Raw genomic sequence first — 26284 nt, 5'->3', positions numbered from 1 at the left:
GTTAGACAAGTGGTCCGGATCGCATCTTCAGATGCATCGGCTGATCACCCTGTCCCCGAGGGCCAGGGTGTCTCTGCTGTGGTGGCTGCAGAGGGCTCATCTTCTAGAGGGACGCAGATTCGGCATACAGGACTGGGTCCTGGTGACCACGGATGCAAGCCTCCGAGGTTGGGGGGCAGTCACTCAGGGAAGAAACTTCTAAGGACAATGGTCGAGTCAGGAGGCTTCCCTACACATAAATATTCTGGAACTAAGGGCCATTTACAATGCCCATTTACAATGCCCAAAGTCAGGCAAGACCCCTGCTTCAAAACCAGCCGGTGCTGATTCAGTCAGACAACATCACGGCGGTCGCCCATGTAAACCGACAGGGCGGCACAAGAAGCAGGATGGCGATGGCAGAAGCCACAAGGATTCTCCGATGGGCGGAAAATCACGTGATAGCACTGTCAGCAGTGTTCATTCCGGGAGTGGACAACTGGGAAGCAGACTTCCTCAGCAGGCACGACCTCCACCCGGGAGAGTGGGGACTTCATCCAGAAGTCTTCCAACTGATTGTAAACCGTTGGGAAAGGCCACAGGTGGACATGATGGCGTCCCGCCTAAACAAAAAGCTAAAAAGATATTGCGCCAGGTCAAGGGACCCTCAGGCAATAGCTGTGGACGCTCTAGTGACACCGTGGGTGTACCAGTCGGTTTATGTGTTCCCTCCTCTTCCTCTCATACCAAAGGTGCTGAGGATAATAAGAAAGAGAGGAGTAAGAACTATACTCATCGTTCCGGATTGGCCAAGAAGGACTTGGTACCCGGAACTACAAGAAATTATCTCAGAGGTCCCTTGGCCTCTGCCTCTCAGACAGGACCTGCTACAGCAGGTGCCCTGTCTGTTCCAAGGCTTACCGCGGCTGCGTTTGACGGCATGGCGGTTGAACGCCGGATCCTGATGGAAAAGGGCATTCCGGTTGAAGTCATTCCTACGCTGATAAAAGCTAGGAAAGATGTGACAGCAAAGCATTATCACCGCATATGGCGAAAATATGTTGCTTGGTGTGAGGCTATGAAGGCCCCCGCAGAAGAATTTCAGCTGGGTCGATTTCTGCACTTCCTACAGTCAGGAGTGACTATGGGCCTAAAATTGGGTTCCATTAAAGTCCAGATTTCGGCCCTGTCTATTTTCTTTCAAAAAGAACTGGCTTCACTGCCTGAAGTTCAGACGTTTGTTAAGGGAGTGCTGCATATTCAGCCCCCTTTTGTGCCCCCAGTGGCACCTTGGGATCTCAACGTTGTGTTGGATTTCCTAAAATCACATTGGTTTGAGCCACTTCAGACCGTGGAATTAAAATATCTCACGTGGAAAGTGGTCATGCTTTTGGCCTTGGCTTCGGCTAGGCGGGTGTCAGAATTGGCGGCTTTGTCCTGTAAAAGCCCCTATCTGATCTTCCATATGGACACAGGGCCGAAACTAGGGGGGGGCTAGGGGGGCATGTGACCCAGGCGCAGGATTTAGAGGGGCGCTGAGAGAGACCCGGCGGCAGTGCCGTTTCTACTCCTTATCGCCTCTTCCGAGCGCTCCTGCTCGGGGGGCGGAGTTTCGCGGAATGACGCGTTGCGTCGTGACGTCACGTCGCAAACGCGTCATTCCGCGAAGCCCCGCCCCCCGAGCAGGAGCGCTCGGGGAGAGGCGATAAGCATGAAGGAGGAGGCGGCCGGCGCGAGGGACGTGAGGCGGCGGGACCGAAGAGCGGGAAGACGTAAGTATTCTCTCTCTCTCTCCCCCCCCCCTTCTTCCCCCCAACTTGAAACCTGCCTGCCGCTGCCGCACTGTGTAAAATGGGGACACCTGCCTATGGGGATACCTGCCTGCCGCACTGTGTAAAATGGGGGCACCTGCCTGCGTACTGTGTATTATGGGGGCACCTGCCTGCGTACTGTGTAATATGGGGGCATCTGCCTGCGTACTGTGTATTATGGGGGCACCTGCCTGCGTACTGTGTAATATGGGGGCATCTGCCTGCGTACTGTGTAATATGGGGGCACCTGCCTGCGTACTGTGTAATATGGGGGCACCTGCCTGCGTACTGTGTAATATGGGGGCATCTGCCTGCGTACTGTGTAATATGGGGGCATCTGCCTGCGTACTGTGTAATATGGGGGCACCTGCCTGCGTACTGTGTAATATGGGGGCATCTGCCTGCGTACTGTGTAATATGGGGGCACCTGCCTGCGTACTGTGTAATATGGGGGCATCTGCCTGCGTACTGTGTAATATGGGGGCATCTGCCTGCGTACTGTGTAATATGGGGGCACCTGCCTGCGTACTGTGTAATATGGGGGCACCTGCCTGCGTACTGTGTAATATAGGGGCATCTGCCTGCGTACTGTGTAATATGGGGGCACCTGCCTGCGTTCTGTGTAATATGGGGGCACCTGCCTGCGTACTGTGTAATATGGGGGCATCTGCCTGCGTACTGTGTAATATCTGGGCATCTGCCTGCGTACTGTGTAATATGGGGGCATCTGCCTGCGTACTGTGTAATATGGGGGCATCTGCCTGCGTACTGTGTAAAATGGGGATATATGCCTGCCGCGCTGTGTAAAATGGGGATATCTGCCTGCCGCACTGTGTAAAATGGGGATACCTGCCTGCAGTGTTATTGTTGGTAATGTAGATGTAGTGTAGTGTAGTGTAATGAAGTAATATATAGTACAGCATATAGGGTATGTAGTACAGTGTATAGGAGCATGTAATGTAGTGCAGCATATAGGGGATGGTGTAGTAGTGTAGTGCAGCATATAGGGGATAGTGTAGTAATGTAGTGCAGCATATAGGGGCATGTACGTAGTGTAGTGTATAGGAGCATGTAATGTAGTGCAGTGTATAGGGGATAGTGTAGTAATGTAGTGCAGCATATAGGGGCATGTACGTAGTGTTAGGAGCATGTAATGTAGTGCAGTGTATGGGAGATAGTGTAGTAATGTAGTGCAGCATATAGGGGCATGTACGTAGTGTAGTGCAATATAAAGGGCACTTAGTGTAATCATGTAGTGCAGTAATGTGGTGCAATGTGTGGGGACACACAGGGGCTATGTGACAGATGCTTAGGACATTTGGGGCACATGAGGCGCAATTTTGTTCAATGGTATCCCCTTTCTAAATATTTGATAACATGATAATTTTTTGTGTAATGCGGGGGGGGGGGCGCCAAAATGCTTCCTTGCCCCGGGTGCTGACAAATCTAGTTTCGGCCCTGATGGACAGAGCAGAATTGAGGACGCGTCCCCAATTCCTCCCTAAGGTGGTATCAGCGTTTCATTTGAACCAACCTATTGTGGTGCCTGCGGCTACTCGGGACTTGGAGGCCTCCAAGTTGCTGGACGTAGTCCGGGCCCTGAAAATCTATGTTTCCAGGACGGCTAGAGTCAGAAAGACTGACTCGCTGTTTATCCTGCATGCACCCAACAAGCTGGGTGCTCCTGCTTCTAAGCAGACTATTGCTCGCTGGATCTGCTCCACGATTCAACTTGCACATTCTGCGGCTGGACTGCCGCATCCTAAATCAGTAAAAGCCCATTCCACGAGGAAGGTGGGCTCTTCTTGGGCGGCTGCTTTACAACTTTGCCGAGCTGCTACCTGGTCGGGACCAAACACGTTTGCAAAATTCTACAAGTTTGATACCCTGGCTGAGGAGGACCTTGAGTTTGCTCATTCGGTGCTGCAGAGTCATCCGCACTCTCCAGCCCGTTTGGGAGCTTTGGTATATTCCCCATGGTCCTTATGGAGTTCCCAGCATCCACTAGGACGTCAGAGAAAATAAGAATTTACTCACCGGTAATTCTATTTCTCGTAGTCCATAGTGGATGCTGGGCGCCCATCCCAAGTGCGGATTGTCTGCAATACTTGTATATAGTTATTGCCTAACTAAAGGGTTATTGTTATGAGCCATCTGTTAGTGAGGCTCAGTTGATATTCATACTGTTAACTGGGTATAGTATCACAAGTTGTACGGTGTGATTGGTGTGGCTGGTATGAGTCTTACCCGGGATTCCAAATCCTTTCCTTGTTGTGTCAGCTCTTCCGGGCACAGTTTCCCTAACTGAGGTCTGGAGGAGGGGCATAGAGGGAGGAGCCAGTGCACACCAGTAGTCCTAATTCTTTCTTAGAGTGCCCAGTCTCCTGCGGAGCCCGTCTATTCCCCATGGTCCTTACGGAGTTCCCAGCATCCACTACGGACTACGAGAAATAGAATTACCGGTGAGTAAATTCTTATTTTATGTGTTAAACAAATGTAATGTGAATTAAATGTGATTATTGACCCACTGTCTGTCTTTCTTGCACAGATGTAAAATTCTTGGAAGGATTTTTGGTGGTGTTCGTCCCAGCTGCAATACTGCTTGCAGGACGTATTATTTACTGGAGGTAAGTTACTAACACTCTACATATGGTGTAACTGTTTATTCACCTAGATAGTATTACTAGTAACAGACGTTCTGGTTGGCAGATAGGTATATATGTGTATATTATCTCCAGCATTCTCCATGGGCAGATTTAGTAATACAGATAGACCCATGCCCTATTGCCAGCTGAGGAGGACAGTGTCACCACAACCCTGTGGTCATAGTAATAGTAGGTGGTGTAATTTGGAGGTGTAGGTCTGTAGTAGATAAGAAATAATACATACAGCATCAGTCCAATTTTTTTTTACTACGAACTCCTTTTATTAAGTAGAGACAGTTGTACAAAGATAAAGTAGGTGTGTTGATGTGGGAAGCTACTTAATAATTGTTGTGTTCTCCAAGTTAGCATCCGAGCTATAGTGATGTGGGGGAAGTATAGGAAAATCTATGATCCAAGAAATATCTCTAATGGAGATAGAATAGAAATCACTTCTATTGTGGACCACAATTGAAGACATGTTAAGAATATTGTTTAAAAAAAATGCTAGAACTTATACCACGAGTTATTGCTCAGTACAGATACTTGTCATTGTGTAGCGGGTAAGGGGAGGGGGCATTCTGCTTCTCCATTATACAAGGGAGACAGTGTGCTCATACATTGGGGTGGGGGGTCTCTGGGACTTAGCATCCCCAGGAATGGAGGTACGGTCTCTAACTAACCACTTTTCCTTATTTTTACAGATATGGCAAATGGGTGACAACGCGTGAAAGAGGTAAGAATAACTATACACTGTATCTACATAATAACACCACAGCACAAACTAATGAGTGTATTGTTTTACCTAATGAGAGAAAAGTGTCTCCAATGAGAATGGATGTGTTCCATATGTCTACTTGTTTACAAGTTCTATATCTAATTCTATGTTGTATTAGACATGAGAGAAAAAACTGAATACTAAAATGATGTCTCACTCTATTAGATATTGAGAAGAATGAGGAAGGTGCTACAAAACCACAAGCTCCCACCACCACATCCTCTGATTCTATCAAGGCATCCACCGCAATGACCTTCACCCGCACCTCTATAACTGGAACCACCTTGACCATCACCAACTCCTTCCCAGACATGCTGCCAGGGCCACCTTCATGGATGGCAGCATCTGTCATGCAGACTGCAGTGTAAGAAGCCCAGTGAGACCTTCCTCATCTGTCTCCCCGCGTTCCATACCAACCTGCTTCCTGCAGTCTGCCATTCCAGTGTCAGCATGCCCAGGGCCAGTTCTACAAAAAGAACATATCTTAGTTTGAGCAGAACAATATGTGGTGGAAGCCCCAAACCATCGGCTGCTGCACTGTTTGATGTCTTAATAAATTGAGACTTTGAAAAATCTCCAAGTGCCGTTGCTTGCTTTTTTTGCTTCATATCCATCTATACCAGAGGGCACCGGAGCAATTACTTAAAGAAGTGAAGTGCTGGGCTGTTTACATTTATATGTATATATATATATATATATATATATATATATATATATATATTATTATTATTATTTTTTTTTTTAATATATATATATATATATATACATATATAAATGTATATATATATATACATTTACACTAGTGGCCAAAAATGTGGAAACCTTTTTGATGTGTGTTTTTAGGGTTTAATTGCATATAACTGCATTATTTTGAAGATTATATGTGAAGAGAGGGGATTTCTTCAACTCAAAACTGACCAATAGGAGTGATTGTTCTGAGAGCCAATTAGGTGTTGTAATACCACAGAATGGATCCAATAAGGTGTTAGCATGAGTTAGCTCATATTTGTTGCTACCTGAATTGATAGTAAAACATCTTGTTTAGGGGGTAATTTAGAGTTGATCGCTAGGCTGCGTTTCCTCACAGCCCGCGATCAGGTCTGAACTGCGCATGCATATGCACCGCAATGCTCAGGCGCGTCAGACGACTGCACAGGGCATCAGAGCATAGCGGTGGGTTGGTGCGAAAAAACGATCACATGGGCAATCGCACGGTGATTGACAGGAAAAAGGCATTTGTGGGTGGCAAATTACCATTTTCAGGGAGTGTCTGGAATAACGCAGGCGTGTCCATGTATTAAAGGGGGGTTGTCTGACGTCAATTCCTGTCCCGGACAGGCAGAAGTGATCGCAGCGGCTGAGTAAGTCCTGGGCTACGCAGAGACTGCACAAAATCAGTTGTGCTACACATGCAATCACAGACTTGCACAGCTAATATACACTCCCCTGTGGGCGGCGACTATGCGAACGCAGGACTACAAAAAAAAACTAGCAAGCGATCAACTCCCCCACAGCTTACTTTAGGAAATTAAAGTAAAAAAATGTATAAAAAACAGCGACCAACTTAGTGATAATCAAACAACAAAGGGGGTAATTCAGAGTTGATCGCTCGCTAGGTTTTTTTTGCAGTCCTGCGTTCGCATAGTCGCCTCTCACAGGCTGTGCAAGTGTGTGATCGCATGTGTAGCAGAGCTGTACAAACAGATTTTGTGCAGTCTCTGAGTAGCCCAGGACTTACTCAGCCGCTGCGATTGCTTCTGCCTGTCCGGGACCCGAATTGACGTCAGACACCAGCCCTGCAAATGTGTGGACACGCCTGCGTTTTTCCAGACACTCCTGTAAAACGGTCAGTTGCCACCCAGAAACGGTCACTTCCTGTCAATCACCTTGCGATCTCCCGTGCAATCGCATTTTGTGCACCAACCCGCCGCTATGCCCCGATGCTCTGTGCAGTCGTCCGATGTGCCTGCGCATTGCGGTGCATACGCATGCGCAGTTCAGACCTGATTGCAGGCTGTGAGAAAACGCAGCTTAGCAATCACCTGGGAATTACCCCCTGTGTAGCTTATTTAGTATAACAAGAAAAGTAGAAAGAGCTGACTGGTCACCTAGAAAGAGATACAAAATAATGACTTTACATGAAGAAGGTAACACAATAAAACTATAAGAAAAGTAGGTGGCAACATAACCAAAGGAGGAATTTCCAATAAGTATCAACAGACTCCGGCCCTCATTCAGGTTGGATCGTAAAACGCAATCCAACTGCAAAAATTACAAAGCCGATGCGGGCGCATGTGCAGGGCCCGTCCTGTACATGCGCCCACGTTTACTGCGCATGCCCCGCAGTAAATGCGAATGTCTCTGCCTGTCAATCAGGCAGAGACGTTCGCGGGGTGGGAGGGGAGTGGCAACGCTTCGTTTCCAAGGTGGAGCATTGCGGGGGCAGCGATGGGGAAAAGGAGGTGTGGTATGGGCGTGCTCGTGGCTGCATGACGTCACATGCAGCCGCTGCGATCACAAAGATGGTGTCGTGCCTCCTGCAGCCGCAGCCAGGCTGCTCCGGCAGGAGGCTTTGTTACTATATATGCACACACATACACAGATACAAGGCAATCAGTGGCTGATGTGCTATCTGTACCTCCCACTTACTAATGTGAATGTTTCCCGTAGTACTATCTGTGTGACCCATATTCATGTGTTACTCTGGAAATGTGATGTGTAATAATAAGCACCCGGCTACGTTGGTGAAGTACTGTGGGCTATGGGCATCTGGGCAGCTACACTGTGCCCCAACCCTCAAGCGACAAGTGCGCCAATACTTGGTCTGTACTGTACCTGCCCTTTGTTACTCACTGTCATACATTGTGCATATAACAAAATCACAATAGTGGTTTAAACACTTACTGTAGGTGCAGGCATAATTGTGACTACATAGCTCTGCATGATATACCATTATCCTCCCTGGGTTAAATAGGGTTATCTACTCAAAACAAAGATGCCACACAAATCCACATGCAGCACTTTACATTCAGGTGGGCCTGACTAAATGGGACAAAATAGCTATTTGCTTTGCAGGACTATGGTCCTATGAGGTACATTGGTGCTGATGCAGAACCTCTTTTGCTGCAGTCAGGCTTCTGACTTTATACTAATGCTAGTAATAGGCCTTTCCCCGGTATACAGGCGTGTACCTGACACAAAGCTACAAATATACACCTGGCGCCGTCATCAATCAAAGTAATAGCAGCTGGTCCCGAGGACTTAATCCCAAATCCTCAAACATAGACAAAGAATAAATGAATACAATGAGACTGCGCTACTACTTTGAAACAAATTTATATATCAAAAAAGTTTAGCAATACAACATTAGTATACGTAAACCGGCCGGTTATAATTTATACATAATACAAAAATAAAAATAAAAAATTAAAACTACCTATCGCTGACTGTGAGCCATTCTCCAAATAACTAAAGTTTAGATACAAATTAATGTTAGTATATTCCGGTGTCTCCCAACACAACTTTAATTGTTTAGATCTCAGTCTTATTTACTCTTAACTCGTAGTTATTCCAACTTGAATTCCATGTGCATAAATTGGTAAATGGAGTTTTAGTACGGCATACAGTTATTGCCACAACGGTAGGTAAGTCAGACACACATGAATAGCAATTTACGTATACTAATGTTGTATTGCTAAACTTTTTTGATATATAAATTTGTTTCAAAGAAGTAGCGCGGTCTCATTGTATTCGTGTACCTGACACAGGTGTGCATCTGACTCTGCACTGCTTAGGTGTCTCCGAAACGCTATGCTCCTGGGTGGTGAACTTCTTAATAATAGAGAGCAGCAAGTCAGGATGGGGAAATTCATGTCTGGGGTTAGGACTACTAGTATGGGTGCACCCCAGGGGTGTGTTCTCTCTCCCTTCCTCTTCTCTCTCTACACCAACGACTTCTCTTCCGCAGACACATCTGTGAAACTCCTTAAATTTGCGGATGACACCACACTAATCGGTCTCATTACGGATGGGGATGAGTCTGCTAACAGGAAGGAGGTTGAGAGGCTAGTCACCTGGTGCGGCACAAACAATCTACAGCTAAATTCATCAAAAACAGTTGAGATGATTTTTGACTTCAGGAAGCACCCCCCTACACTCCCCCCACTAACAATTGCGGACAATACGGTGAGGTAACGGTGGTAGAATCCTTCAGATTTCTAGGCTCCATGATGGTAGTGTGGGAAAAGCCCAGCAGAGGTTGTACTCCTTACGACAACTTAGGAAGTTCAAACTGCCGCAGGAACTTCTGATCCTCTTATACTCGGCAATTATTCAGTCTGTTCTCTGCACCTCCATAATAGTGTGGTTTGGCTCGGCCCCAACCCATGACAGGAACAGACTACAGCGAATAGTAAAGGTAGCGGAAAAATCATAGGGACAAACCACCCAGCAATTGAGGATATCTAGCGGGCAAGGGTCACGAAGCGGGCAGGAAGGATTATTGACAACCACTCCCACCCCGCTCACGTCCTGTTCCATAGGCTGCCATCTGGCAGACGGTACAGCTTGAGGCTGGCGAGAACTGCTAGACACAGGAACAGTTTCTTCCCCCAAACTCTCTTGGTTAATTTGACAATTGCCTAGCCCATTTCATGTCATACACGTAACATGTACTTAAGTACCCATCATGCTTCTCTTCCCTATGTTATGTCATGTGTTGTATCTTGTCTGAGAGCTGTGGTTATTGGAAACAAATTCCTTGTGTATTATGGGGGTCATTCCGAGTTGATCGCTAGCTGCCGTTGTTCACTGCGTAGTGATCAGTGAAAAAAACGGCTAATCTGCGCATGCGTATGCTCCGCAATGCGCAGGCGCATCATACGGGTACAAAGTCCATTGTGGTTTTGCACTGGTTCTAGCGACGATTCCAATCGCACAGACGGCCGCAAGGTGATTGACAGAAAGTGGGCGTTTCTGGGTGTCAACTGACCGTTTTCAGGGAGTGCTTAGAAAAACGCAGGCATGTCGGGGAAAACGTAGGCGTGGCTGGGCGTTCGCTAGGGTGGGTGTGTGATATCAAAAGCCGTCCCTCCGTCGTTAGAATCAACGCACAGGATAAGTAACTACAGGGATGGTCTTGTTTTGCACAAAAAGATTTTGCAGGCGCTCTGCTGCACAAGCGTTCGCACTTCTGCAAAGCGAAAATACACTCCCAGTGGGCGGCAACATTGCGTTTGCACGGCTGCTAAAAACTGCTAGCGAGCGATCAACTCGGAATGACCCCCAATGTACGGATATACTTGCCAATAAACTGATTCTGATTCTGACATTCTGTGTCATTAGACACTACCATCAGATCCATCATGGAAACTTGCAGCAGCCCCTGCTAGGTCAGAATCGCCATCACAGTACGGCCTCCAATGTAGGCGATTAAGAGCCTGAGTTCAGAACCTGTGATGCACCACGTGTGCAACACTCCCATCACACAGCGCATCTCCATGTGTCTGACAGCCACTTCCCAGGGACACCCAATACTACTGCTCCTCTGCATACATACCATAAGACACATGCACTGTGCAACTCATTAGGGATTATATGCATGCAGTTATTACACATCAGCCATCTATGCACATATCACACTGCCTGTGGGCCCTTTACCTGCACAGAGAGAAGATTTAACCAGCATGTCCAGTAGAGATGAGCGCCTGAAATTTTTCGGGTTTTGTGTTTTGGTTTTGGGTTCGGTTCCGCGGCCGTGTTTTGGGTTCGAACGCGTTTTGGCAAAACCTCACCGAATTTTTTTTGTCGGATTCGGGTGTGTTTTGGATTCGGGTGTTTTTTTCAAAAAACACTAAAAAACAGCTTAAATCATAGAATTTGGGGGTCATTTTGATCCCAAAGTATTATTAACCTCAAAAACCATAATTTACACTCATTTTCAGTCTATTCTGAATACCTCACACCTCACAATATTATTTTTAGTCCTAAAATTTGCACCGAGGTCGCTGTGTGAGTAAGATAAGCGACCCTAGTGGCCGACACAAACACCGGGCCCATCTAGGAGTGGCACTGCAGTGTCACGCAGGATGTCCCTTCCAAAAAACCCTCCCCAAACAGCACATGACGCAAAGAAAAAAAGAGGCGCAATGAGGTAGCTGTGTGAGTAAGATTAGCGACCCTAGTGGCCGACACAAACACCGGGCCCATCTAGGAGTGGCACTGCAGTGTCACGCAGGATGGCCCTTCCAAAAAACCCTCCCCAAACAGCACATGACGCAAAGAAAAAAAGAGGCGCAATGAGGTAGCTGTGTGAGTAAGATTAGCGACCCTAGTGGCCGACACAAACACCGGGCCCATCTAGGAGTGGCACTGCAGTGTCACGCAGGATGTCCCTTCCAAAAAACCCTCCCCAAACAGCACATGACGCAAAGAAAAAAAGAGGCGCAATGAGGTAGCTGTGTGAGTAAGATTAGCGACCCTAGTGGCCGACACAAACACCGGGCCCATCTAGGAGTGGCACTGCAGTGTCACGCAGGATGTCCCTTCCAAAAAACCCTCCCCAAACAGCACATGACGCAAAGAAAAAAAGAGGCGCAATGAGGTAGCTGACTGTGTGAGTAAGATTAGCGACCCTAGTGGCCGACACAAACACCGGGCCCATCTAGGAGTGGCACTGCAGTGTCACGCAGGATGTCCCTTCCAAAAAACTCTCCCCAATCAGCACATGATGCAAAGAAAAAGAAAAGAAAAAAGAGGTGCAAGATGGAATTGTCCTTGGGCCCTCCCACCCACCCTTATGTTGTATAAACAAAACAGGACATGCACACTTTAACCAACCCATCATTTCAGTGACAGGGTCTGCCACACGACTGTGACTGATATGACGGGTTGGTTTGGACCCCCCCCAAAAAGAAGCAATTAATCTCTCCTTGCACAAACTGGCTCTACAGAGGCAAGATGTCCACCTCATCTTCACCCTCCGATATATCACCGTGTACATCCCCCTCCTCACAGATTATCAATTCGTCCCCACTGGAATCCACCATCTCAGCTCCCTGTGTACTTTGTGGAGGCAATTGCTGCTGGTCAATGTCTCCGCGGAGGAATTGATTATAATTCATTTTAATGAACATCATCTTCTCCACATTTTCTGGATGTAACCTCGTACGCCGATTGCTGACAAGGTGAGCGGCGGCACTAAACACTCTTTCGGAGTACACACTTGTGGGAGGGCAACTTAGGTAGAATAAAGCCAGTTTGTGCAAGGGCCTCCAAATTGCCTCTTTTTCCTGCCAGTATAAGTACGGACTGTGTGACGTGCCTACTTGGATGCGGTCACTCATATAATCCTCCACCATTCTATCAATGTTGAGAGAATCATATGCAGTGACAGTAGACGACATGTCCGTAATCGTTGTCAGGTCCTCCAATCCGGACCAGATGTCAGCATCAGCAGTCGCTCCAGACTGCCCTGCATCACCGCCAGCGGGTGGGGTCGGAATTCTGAGCCTTTTCCTCGCACCCCCAGTTGCGGGAGAATGTGAAGGAGGAGATGTTGACAGGTCGCGTTCCGCTTGACTTGACAATTTTGTCACCAGCAGGTCTTTCAACCCCAGCAGACCTGTGTCTGCCGGAAAGAGAGATCCAAGGTAGGCTTTAAATCTAGGATCGAGCACGGTGGCCAAAATGTAGTGCTCTGATTTCAACAGATTGACCACCCGTGAATCCTTGTTAAGCGAATTAAGGGCTGCATCCACAAGTCCCACATGCCTAGCGGAATCGCTCCCTTTTAGCTCCTTCTTCAATGCCTCCAGCTTCTTCTGCAAAAGCCTGATGAGGGGAATGACCTGACTCAGGCTGGCAGTGTCTGAACTGACTTCACGTGTGGCAAGTTCAAAGGGCATCAGAACCTTGCACAACGTTGAAATCATTCTCCACTGCACTTGAGACAGGTGCATTCCACCTCCTATATCGTGCTCAATTGTATAGGCTTGAATGGCCTTTTGCTGCTCCTCCAACCTCTGAAGCATATAGAGGGTTGAATTCCACCTCGTTACCACTTCTTGCTTCAGATGATGGCAGGGCAGGTTCAGTAGTTTTTGGTGGTGCTCCAGTCTTCTGTACGTGGTGCCTGTACGCCGAAAGTGTCCCGCAATTTTTCTGGCCACCGACAGCATCTCTTGCACGCCCCTGTCGTTTTTTAAAAAATTCTGCACCACCAAATTCAAGGTATGTGCAAAACATGGGACGTGCTGGAATTTGCCCATATTTAATGCACACACAATATTGCTGGCGTTGTCCGATGCCACAAATCCACAGGAGAGTCCAATTGGGGTAAGCCATTCCGCGATGATCTTCCTCAGTTGCCGTAAGAGGTTTTCAGCTGTGTGCGTATTCTGGAAAGCGGTGATACAAAGCGTAGCCTGCCTAGGAAAGAGTTGGCGTTTGCGAGATGCTGCTACTGGTGCCGCCGCTGCTGTTCTTGCGGCGGGAGTCCATACATCTACCCAGTGGGCTGTCACAGTCATATAGTCCTGACCCTGCCCTGCTCCACTTGTCCACATGTCCGTGGTTAAGTGGACATTGGGTACAACTGCATTTTTTAGGACACTGGTGAGTCTTTTTCTGACATCCGTGTACATTCTCGGTATCGCCTGCCTAGAGAAGTGGAACCTAGATGGTATTTGGTAACGGGGGCACACTGCCTCAATAAATTGTCTAGTTCCCTGTGAACTAACGGCGGATACCGGACGCACGTCTAACACCAACATAGTTGTCAAGGACTCAGTTATCCGCTTTGCAGTAGGATGACTGCTGTGATATTTCATCTTCCTCGCAAAGGACTGTTGAACAGTCAATTGCTTACTGGAAGTAGTACAAGTGGGCTTACGACTTCCCCTCTGGGATGACCATCGACTCCCAGCGGCAACAACAGCAGCGCCAGCAGCAGTAGGCGTTACACGCAAGGATGCATCGGAGGAATCCCAGGCAGGAGAGGACTCGTCAGAATTGCCAGTGACATGGCCTGCAGGACTATTGGCATTCCTGGGGAAGGAGGAAATTGACACTGAGGGAGTTGGTGGGGTGGTTTGCGTGAGCTTGGTTACAAGAGGAAGGGATTTACTGGTCAGTGGACTGCTTCCGCTGTCACCCAAAGTTTTTGAACTTGTCACTGACTTATTATGAATGCGCTGCAGGTGACGTATAAGGGAGGATGTTCCGAGGTGGTTAACGTCCTTACCCCTACTTATTACAGCTTGACAAAGGGAACACACGGCTTGACACCTGTTGTCCGCATTTCTGGTGAAATACCTCCACACCGAAGAGCTGATTTTTTTGGTATTTTCACCTGGCATGTCAACGGCCATATTCCTCCCACGGACAACAGGTGTCTCCCCGGGTGCCTGACTTAAACAAACCACCTCACCATCAGAATCCTCCTGGTCAATTTCCTCCCCAGCGCCAGCAACACCCATATCCTCCTCATCCTGGTGTACTTCAACACTGACATCTTCAATCTGACTATCAGGAACTGGACTGCGGGTGCTCCTTCCAGCACTTGCAGGGGGCGTGCAAATGGTGGAAGGCGCATGCTCTTCACGTCCAGTGTTGGGAAGGTCAGGCATCGCAACCGACACAATTGGACTCTCCTTGTGGATTTGGGATTTCGAAGAATGCACAGTTCTTTGCTGTGCTGCTTTTGCCAGCTTGAGTCTTTTCATTTTTCTAGCGAGAGGCTGAGTGCTTCCATCCTCATGTGAAGCTGAACCACTAGCCATGAACATAGGCCAGGGCCTCAGCCGTTCCTTGCCACTCCGTGTGGTAAATGGCATATTGGCAAGTTTACGCTTCTCCTCCGACAATTTTATTTTAGGTTTTGGAGTCCTTTTTTACTGATATTTGGTGTTTTGGATTTGACATGCTCTGTACTATGACATTGGGCATCGGCCTTGGCAGACGACGTTGCTGGCATTTCATCGTCTCGGCCATGACTAGTGGCAGCAGCTTCAGCACGAGGTGGAAGTGGATCTTGATCTTTCCCTAATTTTGGAACCTCAACATTTTTGTTCTCCATATTTTAATAGGCACAACTAAAAGGCACCTCAGGTAAACAATGGAGATGGATGGATTGGATACTAGTATACAATTATGGACGGGCTGCCGAGTGCCGACACAGAGGTAGCCACAGCCGTGAACTACCGCACTGTACTGTGTCTGCTGCTAATATATAGACTGGTTGATAAAGAGATAGTATACTCGTAACTAGTATGTATGTATAAAGAAAGAAAAAAAAACCACGGTTAGGTGGTATATACAATTATGGACGGGCTGCCGAGTGCCGACACAGAGGTAGCCACAGCCGTGAACTACCGCACTGTACTGTGTCTGCTGCTAATATATAGACTGGTTGATAAAGAGATAGTATACTCGTAACTAGTATGTATGTATAAAGAAAGAAAAAAAAACCACGGTTAGGTGGTATATACAATTATGGACGGGCTGCCGAGTGCCGACACAGAGGTAGCCACAGCCGTGAACTACCGCACTGTACTGTGTCTGCTGCTAATATAGACTGGTTGATAAAGAGATAGTATACTCGTAACTAGTATGTATGTATAAAGAAAGAAAAAAAAACCACGGTTAGGTGGTATATACAATTATGGACGGGCTGCCGAGTGCCGACACAGAGGTAGCCACAGCCGTGAACTACCGCACTGTACTGTGTCTGCTGCTAATATATAGACTGGTTGATAAAGAGATAGTATACTCGTAACTAGTATGTATGTATAAAGAAAGAAAAAAAAACCACGGTTAGGTGGTATATACAATTATGGACGGGCTGCCGAGTGCCGACACAGAGGTAGCCACAGCCGTGAACTACCGCACTGTACTGTGTCTGCTGCTAATATAGACTGGTTGATAAAGAGATAGTATACTCGTAACTAGTATGTATGTATAAAGAAAGAAAAAAAAACCACGGTTAGGTGGTATATACAATTATGGACGGGCTGCCGAGTGCCGACACAGAGGTAGCCACAGCCGTGAACTACCGCACTGTACTGTGTCTGCTGCTAATATATAGACTGGTTGATAAAGAGATAGTATACTCGTAACTAGTATGTATGTATAAAGAAAGAAAAAAAAACCACGGTTAGGTGGTATATACAATTATGGACGGGCTGCCGAGTGCCGACACAGAGGTAGCCACAGCCGTGAACTACCGCACTGTACTGTGTCTGCTGCTAATATAGACTGGTTGATAAAGAGATAGTATACTCGTAACTAGTATGTATGTATAAAGAAAGAAAAAAAAACCACGGTTAGGTGGTATATACAATTATGGACGGGCTGCCGAGTGCCGACACAGAGGTAGCCACAGCCGTGAACTACCGCACTGTACTGTGTCTGCTGCTAATATAGACTGGTTGATAAAGAGATAGTATACTACTAATATTATATATACTGGTGGTCAGGTCACTGGTCACTAGTCACACTGGCAGTGGCACTCCTGCAGCAAAAGTGTGCACTGTTTAATTTTAATATAATATTATGTACTCCTGGCTCCTGCTATAACCTATAACTGGCACTGCAGTAGTGCTCCCCAGTCTCCCCCACAATTATAAGCTGTGTGAGCTGAGCAGTCAGACAGATATATAATATATATAGATGATGCAGCACACTGGCCTGAGCCTGAGCAGTGCACACAGATATGGTATGTGACTGACTGAGTCACTGTGTGTATCGCTTTTTTCAGGCAGAGAACGGATATATTAAATAAACTGCACTGTGTGTCTGGTGGTCACTCACTATATAATATATTATGTACTCCTGGCTCCTGCTATAACCTATAACTGGCACTGCAGTAGTGCTCCCCAGTCTCCCCCACAATTATAAGCTGTGTGAGCTGAGCAGTCAGACAGATATATATAATATTATATATAGATATTATGATAATAGATGATGCAGCACACTGGCCTGAGCCTGAGCAGTGCACACAGATATGGTATGTGACTGAGTCACTGTGTGCTGTGTATCGCTTTTTTCAGGCAGAGAACGGATTATAAATAAAACTGGTGGTCACTATCAGCAAAACTCTGCACTGTACTGAGTACTCCTAATGCTCCCCAAAATTAGTAAATCAAGTGTCTCTCTAATCTATTCTAAACGGAGAGGACGCCAGCCACGTCCTCTCCCTATCAATCTCAATGCACGTGTGAAAATGGCGGCGACGCGCGGCTCCTTATATAGAATCCGAGTCTCGCGATAGAATCCGAGCCTCGCGAGAATCCGACAGCGTCATGATGACGTTCGGGCGCGCTCGGGTTAACCGAGCAAGGCGGGAAGATCCGAGTCGCTCGGACCCGTGAAAAAAAACATGAAGTTCTGGCCGGTTCGGATTCAGAGAAACCGAACCCGCTCATCTCTAATGTCCAGTGCTTTTGCATTAAATCAGTGTAGTAGCGTACAGTAAGTAAAAGAACTTAACGTTGTCATACGTGAGTTACAGTCTCAGTGATCAGTATAACCAGGGCTTAAAGTGGCCCTGGAGAGGTGGTTAAAATCGTTTACCTCGCCACCTACCTCCACCCCCCATCCTCACATTAAGCGAAGCCAGGGCCAGTGCTAGTGTTTTAGGCACCCCCCTGCAAACTATAAATTAGTGCCCTACTTCCCATACTTTTTAAAGGGACACTGATCTCACAAAGAAGCAGCATGGTCACATAATACCCCAATTCAAATTACACCAAACAGCAAAATCTTATTCACATTACACCGCATGTAGTGCCCCTGATTCATATTATACCATATAGTAATGCCCCTGATTTCAGGTTACGTCACTCAGTTGTGCCCTTTATTTACAATGCACTACACAATGGTACCCTCTGTACATGTTATGCCACACAGTAGTGCCCCTTATATATAATTTCCATAGTAGTGTCCTTTATACACAATTCCCACAGTAGTACTGTAGTGTCCCTTACACTTAATGCTCACAGTTGTAGTGGCCCTTACACATAATGACCACATAATGCCTTCAGAAGTGCCCCTTATACACGAAATGCCCACAGAAGTAGGGCCTCTTACACATAGCATACCTCCCAACTTTTCGTTTCTTGAAAAAGGGGGGAAAGGGTGTGGCCTAAGAAAAGGGGGAGTGGCTTTGTGGGATGACCCGCGATCACGAGCCACGCCCCCATTTTCGTCACTGAGGGGGCATGCCCAGCGCTCTGTGAGCCGCTGGCATGCCCCCTCTCCCTCTGACTCCAGTGAATAGACACTGTGCGCATGCACACAGCGTCTATTCAGCGCTGCTCTGCTAAGCAGGGCAGTGAGAGACAGAGCCTCCCAACTGCCCCCACCCCACCCCCACCGCGGAACACTGCGGCCCGCGGGTGGGACAGCAGGACAGTCCCAAAAAAAACGGGACTGTCCCGCGAAAATCGGGACAGTTGGGAGGTATGACATAATGCCCACAATAGTAGTGGCCCTTACACATAATGAACACAATAATGCCACTTATACACATCTCTGACTATGTCACTGCCTGTGTCCCTCCAGCAGCTCCATGCCCTGTATCCCTCCAGCAGCTTCCCCACCTCTCTTGTCCCTCCAGCCCTCTTTCATCTTGTCTTCAAGATGCATAGAACCTGATCCTCTTCACTTCAGCAGCGGTGATAGCATGACCTCACATACGCTGTGCCGGAAAAGGAAGCCACTTGGACCTGAGGAGGGGATGAATGCTGTCCAACAGACACAGCATGTGTGAGTACCAAGAGGGGTGGACTGTAAATGGAGGTGGACCTTGGAGCCACCAGGACCTGAGGTAGGGGGAGGTGGATGCAGCTCATCAGTAACATTAGCGCTGCCTGTATCATGTATTGATACAGGTGATGGGGCAGGTTTTTCTGTTGGAATAAAGGTCCATACACACTGGGCGTTTTTGCCAGCGTGTATGAACAGCGATGATCGCTAACATCGCTGGGCTGAAAAGCGCTCAGTGCATACACACTGAGCACTTTTCCCCACTGCCCAGCGATGTCAGCTCCAGCACAGAGCTGCTAGGTTCTGTGCAGCCCTCAGCACCTCCAGCTGTCAGTCAGCAACCTCATCTTTACATATAGTCATGCCTCTGTGGGCGTGTCGTCTTTGTCTCTGGCAGTCAGCAGCAGCCTCATGGCTCAGCTACTGCTGCAGCTGTGTCGCAGTGTGTTGGGGAATGGGGTCTAGCTTGATGAGGCTGGCTGCTGCGCAAGTTAAGTAAAATAAACACATTGCTGCTGCAGCTCTGCACCTGGCCCCTCCCATTCCCTCCCTGAGTCCCTGCCACATTGAATTACACGCTGACTGAGCAGTAACTCCAGCAGAGTAGCTGCCGCAGGACCTGAGCTGGAGCAGTGTGCAAAACTCCGATGGCATGAACCATCGATGGTATGTCATAGAATAGTTGCACACTGTCAATGGTTCCTAATGAGTCATGGACACTGCACAGACACTGCTTGCAGAACTGGGGGCAGGGCCACACCATGGCCAGTAAGCTGCACAGAAAGAGAGCTGATAGAGGCATGCCTCTGAGTGCGGGGGGAAGCAGGCCTTGAGCAGTGATGGACACCTTGGATTTGTCATGTGACCAGGAAGTACACTGTAGTCTATAGTGAGCAGAGCTCAGCAGCAGGGGTAGAAAAGAAGATGCAATGATGCAGGTAGGAGAATCAATGGACACTGAAGCTTAGTGTATTGAGGGGAGAGTTACAGTGAGTAGGGGCTCCCAGCACTCAGACCTATCCCCATGTGTGCCTCCTCAGCCATTCTCTTCACCGCACATCACTGGGGTACACAAGTATTCAGTGTCAGGCAAACTGGTCGTTCAAGAGTCGGATCTCCCAAGGGATGGACAGGTATGTACCCAGCTGTACAGTATTAACATTATAGTTTCTCATACGTCCTAGATGATGCTGGGGACTCTTCAAGAACCAGGGGGTATAGACGGGATCCGCAGGAGACATGGGCACTTTAAGACTTTCAAATGGTGTGACCTGGCTCCTCCCTCTATGCCCCTCCTCCAGACTCCAGTTTAGATCTGTGCCCAGGCAGACTGGATGCACACTGAGGAGCTCTGAGTTTCTCGGAAAAGACTTATGTTAGGTTTGTTATTTTCAGGGAGAACTGCTGGCAACAGTCTCCCTGCATCGTGGGACTTAGGGGAGAGAACTGATGAGTTTAAAGGCCCTGCTTCTTGGCTACAGGACACCATTAGCTCCTGAGGGTTTGGAACACTAGGTACGCCTAGGGGTTCACTCCCAGAGCCCGCCGTCACCCCCCTTGCAGAGCCAGAAGTCAGAAGACAGGTGAGTAGAAGAAGATCAGAAGACTTCAGTGACGGCTTTTGAGGTACCGCACAGCAGCCACGCTGTGCGCCATGCTCCCACACACAGCAGCACTGTAGGGTGAGGGGGTAGGGCCCCCTGGGCAGCATATAAATCCTCAAATAAAGACTGGCAAACACTAATATGAGTGTCTAGGCACTATAGCCAACCCCTGCCAGTATAAATATATTAAAGAAATAGCGGGGCTGAAGCGCGCCATTGAGGGGGCGGGGCTTAGCCCTCACAGCTCACATCAGCGCCATTTTCTCTCCAGAGACGCTGGTCCTTCCAAAACACTACTGTACATAGCAGGGTGAAAAACAAAGGGGGGGCACAGTTGATTGGTGAAAGCTAAGTTAATAATAAAGCACAATATATAAAGGATTGAGCGCTGGGTGGTGAGCTGGTAAACTCCTTCTGTGTTCCCTGACAGAATTTACTGGGGTCCTTCACTTATGGCCAGTGTAATGTCTGTGGGTGTTTCCTACACGTGTGTCGGCATGTCTGAGGCTGAGTGCTCTGCCACAAGCGGCTGTGGAAGTGACCGTGTCGGCACCGCCGACTCCTGATGGTACATAAAAAAAAGTGTCAACATGTAGGTAGATGTTTTTCCCAAGAGAAAACTATATGGGGACACAGAAGTGTGTGGGTGACCCTGTCGACACCACCAATACCTGACCAAAAAAAAAAGAAAGGGCTATATATGTATAGTAAGGTTGCATAAAGCTATGACCCAGACACAGACGTAGTAATATTTATGGAGGGTGTCCTATTCATAGAATATATTTCCCTCAGACCCCTTGGCCCAGTAACTACTCCCGGATATCAACACGAATATTGTTCTTCTGTCGACCGAAATGTTTCCTGATTAGATCCACAAAATAATATACAGCATTCAGTATGTGTTTCATACACATTAAGAACGTATTAACGTCACTAGGGAGGGTCCCTAGTGACGTTAATACGTTCTTAATGTGTATGAAACACATACTGAATGCTGTATATTATTTTGTGGATCTAATCAGGAAACATTTCGGTCGACAGAAGAACAATATTCCTGACAAAAAGTTATATATATATATGAGATAGATAGATAGATATATATATAGATATATATAGATATATATATATATATGTGTGTGTACATGGATATATGTATGTGTGTATGGGTTTGGATATATATATATATATATATATATATAGAAGTATATATATATATATATATATATATACAGTATATATTTATAGAAATTTATAATGAATGCTGAGGTAAAGTTCCTCCTTCTCAGGTGCTGAGCGCTCTGTTGAAAAAAGTCGGGGTCAGCCCTGACAAGATGGTTTCAAATCCTTGAGAAATTTCCGAGTGTTTATTCTTTTCCCACCGCGGAGAGGATAAAGTGGGTGTTACCCCCTGTTCTGCAGGGGGGCCCTGTCACAAAGGATTGTATGCAGGAAGCTGCGTTATATTCAAGTTATGTGTCCACGCGTACATTAATTATACCTGCTATTGCTTGTGCATGGGGGAGTAGTAATAGTCAGAAATGGTCGGTTACCTTGTCATCCGATATAGATACCCTGAGGAGAGATGGGATACTCCTTAAGTTGGGTCATATCTAGGACACTGCAGCATACTGCCGTGCGACTACAAGGGATATAGGACTCTTGGGTTCGCGGGCCAATTCCATGGCGGTCTCGGCTAGGAGGGCATTGTGGATTCACCAATGGAATGCTGGTGCTGACTCCAAGAAGAAATTGAGTTTTCTTTCCTATGAAAGTAAAGCCTGGTTTGGTGACGGCCTTGTTAGTTTGACCTAGGCAGATGACGCTGGTAAGTCTACCTTCTTGCCATATGTTCCCTCACAACGGATGATGACGCATCATTGTCCGATGCAGTCATTTCGGCATAATAGATACAGATCCCCCTTTTTCTTTGCAGGTAGAGGAAGGAGGAAAGGGAAGAGGTCAGCAGCCTCTTCAAGATTACAGGCAGACATCATCCTCTGTTCTGTCACATCCACCGCATGGCGCTGGGACTCTCTTGCGGGAGCCCACACCGGTGGGACCACGTCTAAAAACTCTTCGGTCAGTCCTGGAACGGACCTGGACCCGTGGGTTTTACGAATAGTGTCCCAAGGGTGCATACTGGAGTTTCCAGACGTTTCCCCTCACCAATTTTTCAAATTACCGATTTTCCTCCGGACGGGGAGGTAGTATGCGACACAATACAAAGGTTGTTTCAGGATCAGGTAATTGAGCTGGTTTTCCCCTGGCACAACAGGGAGAAGGTTTTTATTCAAGCCTCTTCGTGGTCCCGAAGCCAGACGGCTCGGTCAGGCCAATCCTAAATCTGAAACCCCTCATTTTCTACATAAAGAAATTCAAATCTAAGATGGAATCTCTCAGGGCAGTGATCTCCATTCTGGAAAAAGGAGTTTTTTTCATGGTCTCAGTAGACACAAAGAAGGCCTAATTACATTTTCCTCCGCATTAGGCTTGCCTGAAGTTTGCAATTCAGGGGTATCATTACCAATTTCAGACGTTGCCATTGGTCTGTCCACGGCTCCAAAGATTTTCACCAGGGTGATAGTGGTAATGATGGTTCTCCGTCGCTAGTATGGAGTCACTATTATCCCGTACTGGGATGATCCCATGATAACGGCGTGTTCAAGGAACCAGTTGGTGCAAAACATTACACTCTCCCTGTCAGTTCTTCAACAACAGGGTTAGCTCCTGAACTTGCCAGAATCACTGTTGGTCCCAACAACGCAGTTGTCTGTTTTGGGAATAATACTAGAGAAATAGTTTTTGTTTTATTCCAGTGGAAAAGGCTCTGGAGATCCAAAGTTTGGTCAAACAAATTCCGACTCCAGCAAGAGTGTCATTTCATCAATACATTCGGTTGCTGGAAAAGATGGTGGCAGCCTACGAGGCCACTCGATTTGGCAGTTTCCATGCCAGGGTGTTCCAGAGGGATCTGTTGGACAAGTGGTCTGGTTCCCACCTACACATACACCGGAGGATAATCCGGTCTTCCAAGACCGGAATCTCACTCCTGTGGTGGCTGCGCAGTTCTCACTTCCTAGAGGGGCGCAGGTTCGAGATCCAGGACTGGATCCTGGTGACCACGGATGCAAGCCACCGAGGCTGGGCGGCAGTCACTCAGGGGGAAACTTCCAAGGAAGTTGGTCAAGTTAGGATACTTGTCACCACATAATCGGTCTAGAATTAAGGGCCGTTTACAATGATTTTCTACAAATGAAAAGCAGAACAGCAATGGCAAAAGCCACAAGGATTTTCCGCTGGACGGAGAAACATACAAGCGCTTTGTCAGCGATGTTCGTTCCAGGAGTGGACGACTGAGAAGCAGACCTCCTCAGCAGACGGTCTCCATCCAGGAGTGGGGAGACCTCCTTCAAGTAGTCTTCGAAGGGGTGACATGTCGTTGGGATTTCCTCGAGTAGGAATGATGGTATCATGTCTCAGCAAGAAGATTCAGAGTTCCAGGTCAAGGGACCCTCAAACAGGAACAGTGAATACACTGGTGACACCGTGGGTGTTTTCAGTCGGTATATGTATTCCCTATGTTTTCTCTTGTTCCAAAAGTTCTGGGTTCATACAAAGAAAATTCGGGCGAGCCTTATGGTCCCAGACTGGCCAAGGAGAGCTTGGTATCCAGAGCTCAGGAATTACTCATAGGAGATCCCTGGCCTTTTCCTTCGCGCGAGGACCTGTTGCGACAGGGGTCATGCGTGTATTAGGACTTACCGCGGCTACGTTTGACGACATGGCGTTTGAATGCCAGATCCTAGTCCGTAAGGGTATTCCCACGGAAGTAGTTCCCACACTTATTCAGACTAAAAAAAGGGGTAATGTTTGAACATTACTACCGGTTTTGGAAAAAATAGGTTTCTTGGTGTGAATCCAAGAAGACTCCTACGGCAGAGTTTTCAACTATTAAAATAGGCCTTATCGATTTTCTTTCAGAATCAATTGGACTCCTTGTCAGAAGTTCAGACTGTCGTGAAGGGAGTGTTGCACATCCAACCTCTTTTTGTGCCCCAGTGGCACCAGGGAATCTAATGGGGTGTTGCAGTTCCTTCAATCACATTGGTTTGAACCTTTACGTAAGGTGGAGTGAAATTCCTCACTTGTAAAGTGGTCGTCGGGCTGGCCTTGGCATACGCAAGGCGAGTGTCTGAGTTAGTGGTCTGGTCTCACAAGAAAAGACAAAAAGACTGGAACTGCGCTTAGCATTCAATTAAAGATTTTATTCATTCCCACAATAAAAAAAGATATATATATAAAATGTATATACTTATACAATTACCGGCCGGATTTCATATATTGCACAAATAAAAAAAAATATATATATAGCATTTAGTGCCACTATAGCACATAACTATTCTACACAGAGAAATTTTCTCCTAAAAACATGCATCAAAACATTAGTGCACATAAGGGAACTCCACTAATTAAAATAACTGCCTTTAGGTGACTCCTATAACATTGCAGGCGTCCCTGCAATGTAAGGTAATTCGTATACTGTCCGTTTGTTTCTATGACAGAAAGAAATTAGTAGGTTATTGCTTCAGTCACTTATTCCGAACTGTCCCAAAGATCATAAATTAGCAAAGCAGTATTGTTAGAGCAATATTGACAAGCTTATAATATGTCCTTCCTTTTGGCACTAAAGTGTCACAGCTGCCTCTGAGTGAGATGTCATATAACTCAGGTATAAGAGCGTCCCAAAGATCGTCGGTCAGCAAAGCAGTATTGTTAGTGCAATTATGTCAAGCTTATAGTATGTCCTTCCCTTTAGCACTAGGGTATAACAGCTGCCTCTGAATAAGATGTAATATAACTCAGATAGGGGAGCGTACTCCCTATTCCCCCTTAGCACTGGGGTCCGGATGTCCGGGTACTGAGTACGTTGGTGAAATAATGAGACAGCATGCAATTGCTTGAAGAATTGATTAAGCCGGCCGGCTGTAAACTCACTTGTCCACATACGCGTTTCTCCGCCTTAGTATGTCCTCGGCGGCTTCCTTATTTGATCTTTCATGAAGTTACAGCAGAGTTGGAAACTCGTCAACATTTTCTACCAAAGGTGGTTTCTTTTTTTTTCACATGTACCAACCTTTTGTGGTGCCGGTGGCTACGGTCGCCTTCGTTGAATCGAAGTCTCTGCATGTAGTCAGAGTTTTGAAAATTTATGTCGCCAGGACGGCTCCGTTTAGGAACACAGCCTCTGTTTGTCCTGTTTGCTCCCAACAAGATTGGGTGTCCTGCTTCCAAGCAGACCGTTGCGCGCTGGATCTGTGGTACGGTTCAGCATGCTCATCTTATGGCAGGATTGCCGTTACCGAAATAGGTGAAGGCCCATTCTACTAGAAAGGTGGGCTCGTCCGAGGCGGTTGACCGGTAAGTTTCGGCATTGCATCTTTGCCGAGCAGCTATTTAGCAAACAATTGGGCTTAAGTTTTGCAGTTTTAATACCTTGGCCGAGGTTGACCTTATGTTGGTCATTCGGTACTGCAGAGTCATCCGCACTCTCCCGCCCATTTTAGAGCTTTGGTATAACCCCATGGTTCTTGAAGAGTCCCCAGCATCCTCTAGGACGTATGAGAAAATAGGATTTTAATACCTACCGGTAAATCCTTTTCTCTTAGTCCGTAGAGGATGCTGGGCGCCCGTCCCAGTGCGTACTGT

General features: G+C 47.1%; 1 protein-coding gene across 1 annotated transcript in view; it reads left to right on the top strand.

Annotated features, from left to right (window-relative positions):
* LOC135050532 (uncharacterized) overlaps window positions 1-5785 on the top strand; it is a 42000-nt gene extending 36215 nt beyond the window's left edge. The window contains exons 5-7 of the mRNA XM_063957004.1: window positions 4339-4417; window positions 5137-5168; window positions 5376-5785. Coding sequence (XP_063813074.1) covers window positions 4339-4417; window positions 5137-5168; window positions 5376-5578 — 314 coding nt within the window. The 3' untranslated portion in view covers window positions 5579-5785. The remainder of the gene's footprint in view (window positions 1-4338; window positions 4418-5136; window positions 5169-5375) is intronic.
* Window positions 5786-26284: the final 20499 nt, after the last annotated feature.

This window comes from Pseudophryne corroboree, chromosome 2, assembly GCF_028390025.1.
Source record: "Pseudophryne corroboree isolate aPseCor3 chromosome 2, aPseCor3.hap2, whole genome shotgun sequence".
Taxonomy (NCBI): Eukaryota; Metazoa; Chordata; class Amphibia; order Anura; family Myobatrachidae; genus Pseudophryne; species Pseudophryne corroboree.
The sequence above is the reverse complement of the archived record's forward strand: the minus strand, read 5'-3'. Positions and strand labels throughout refer to the sequence as shown.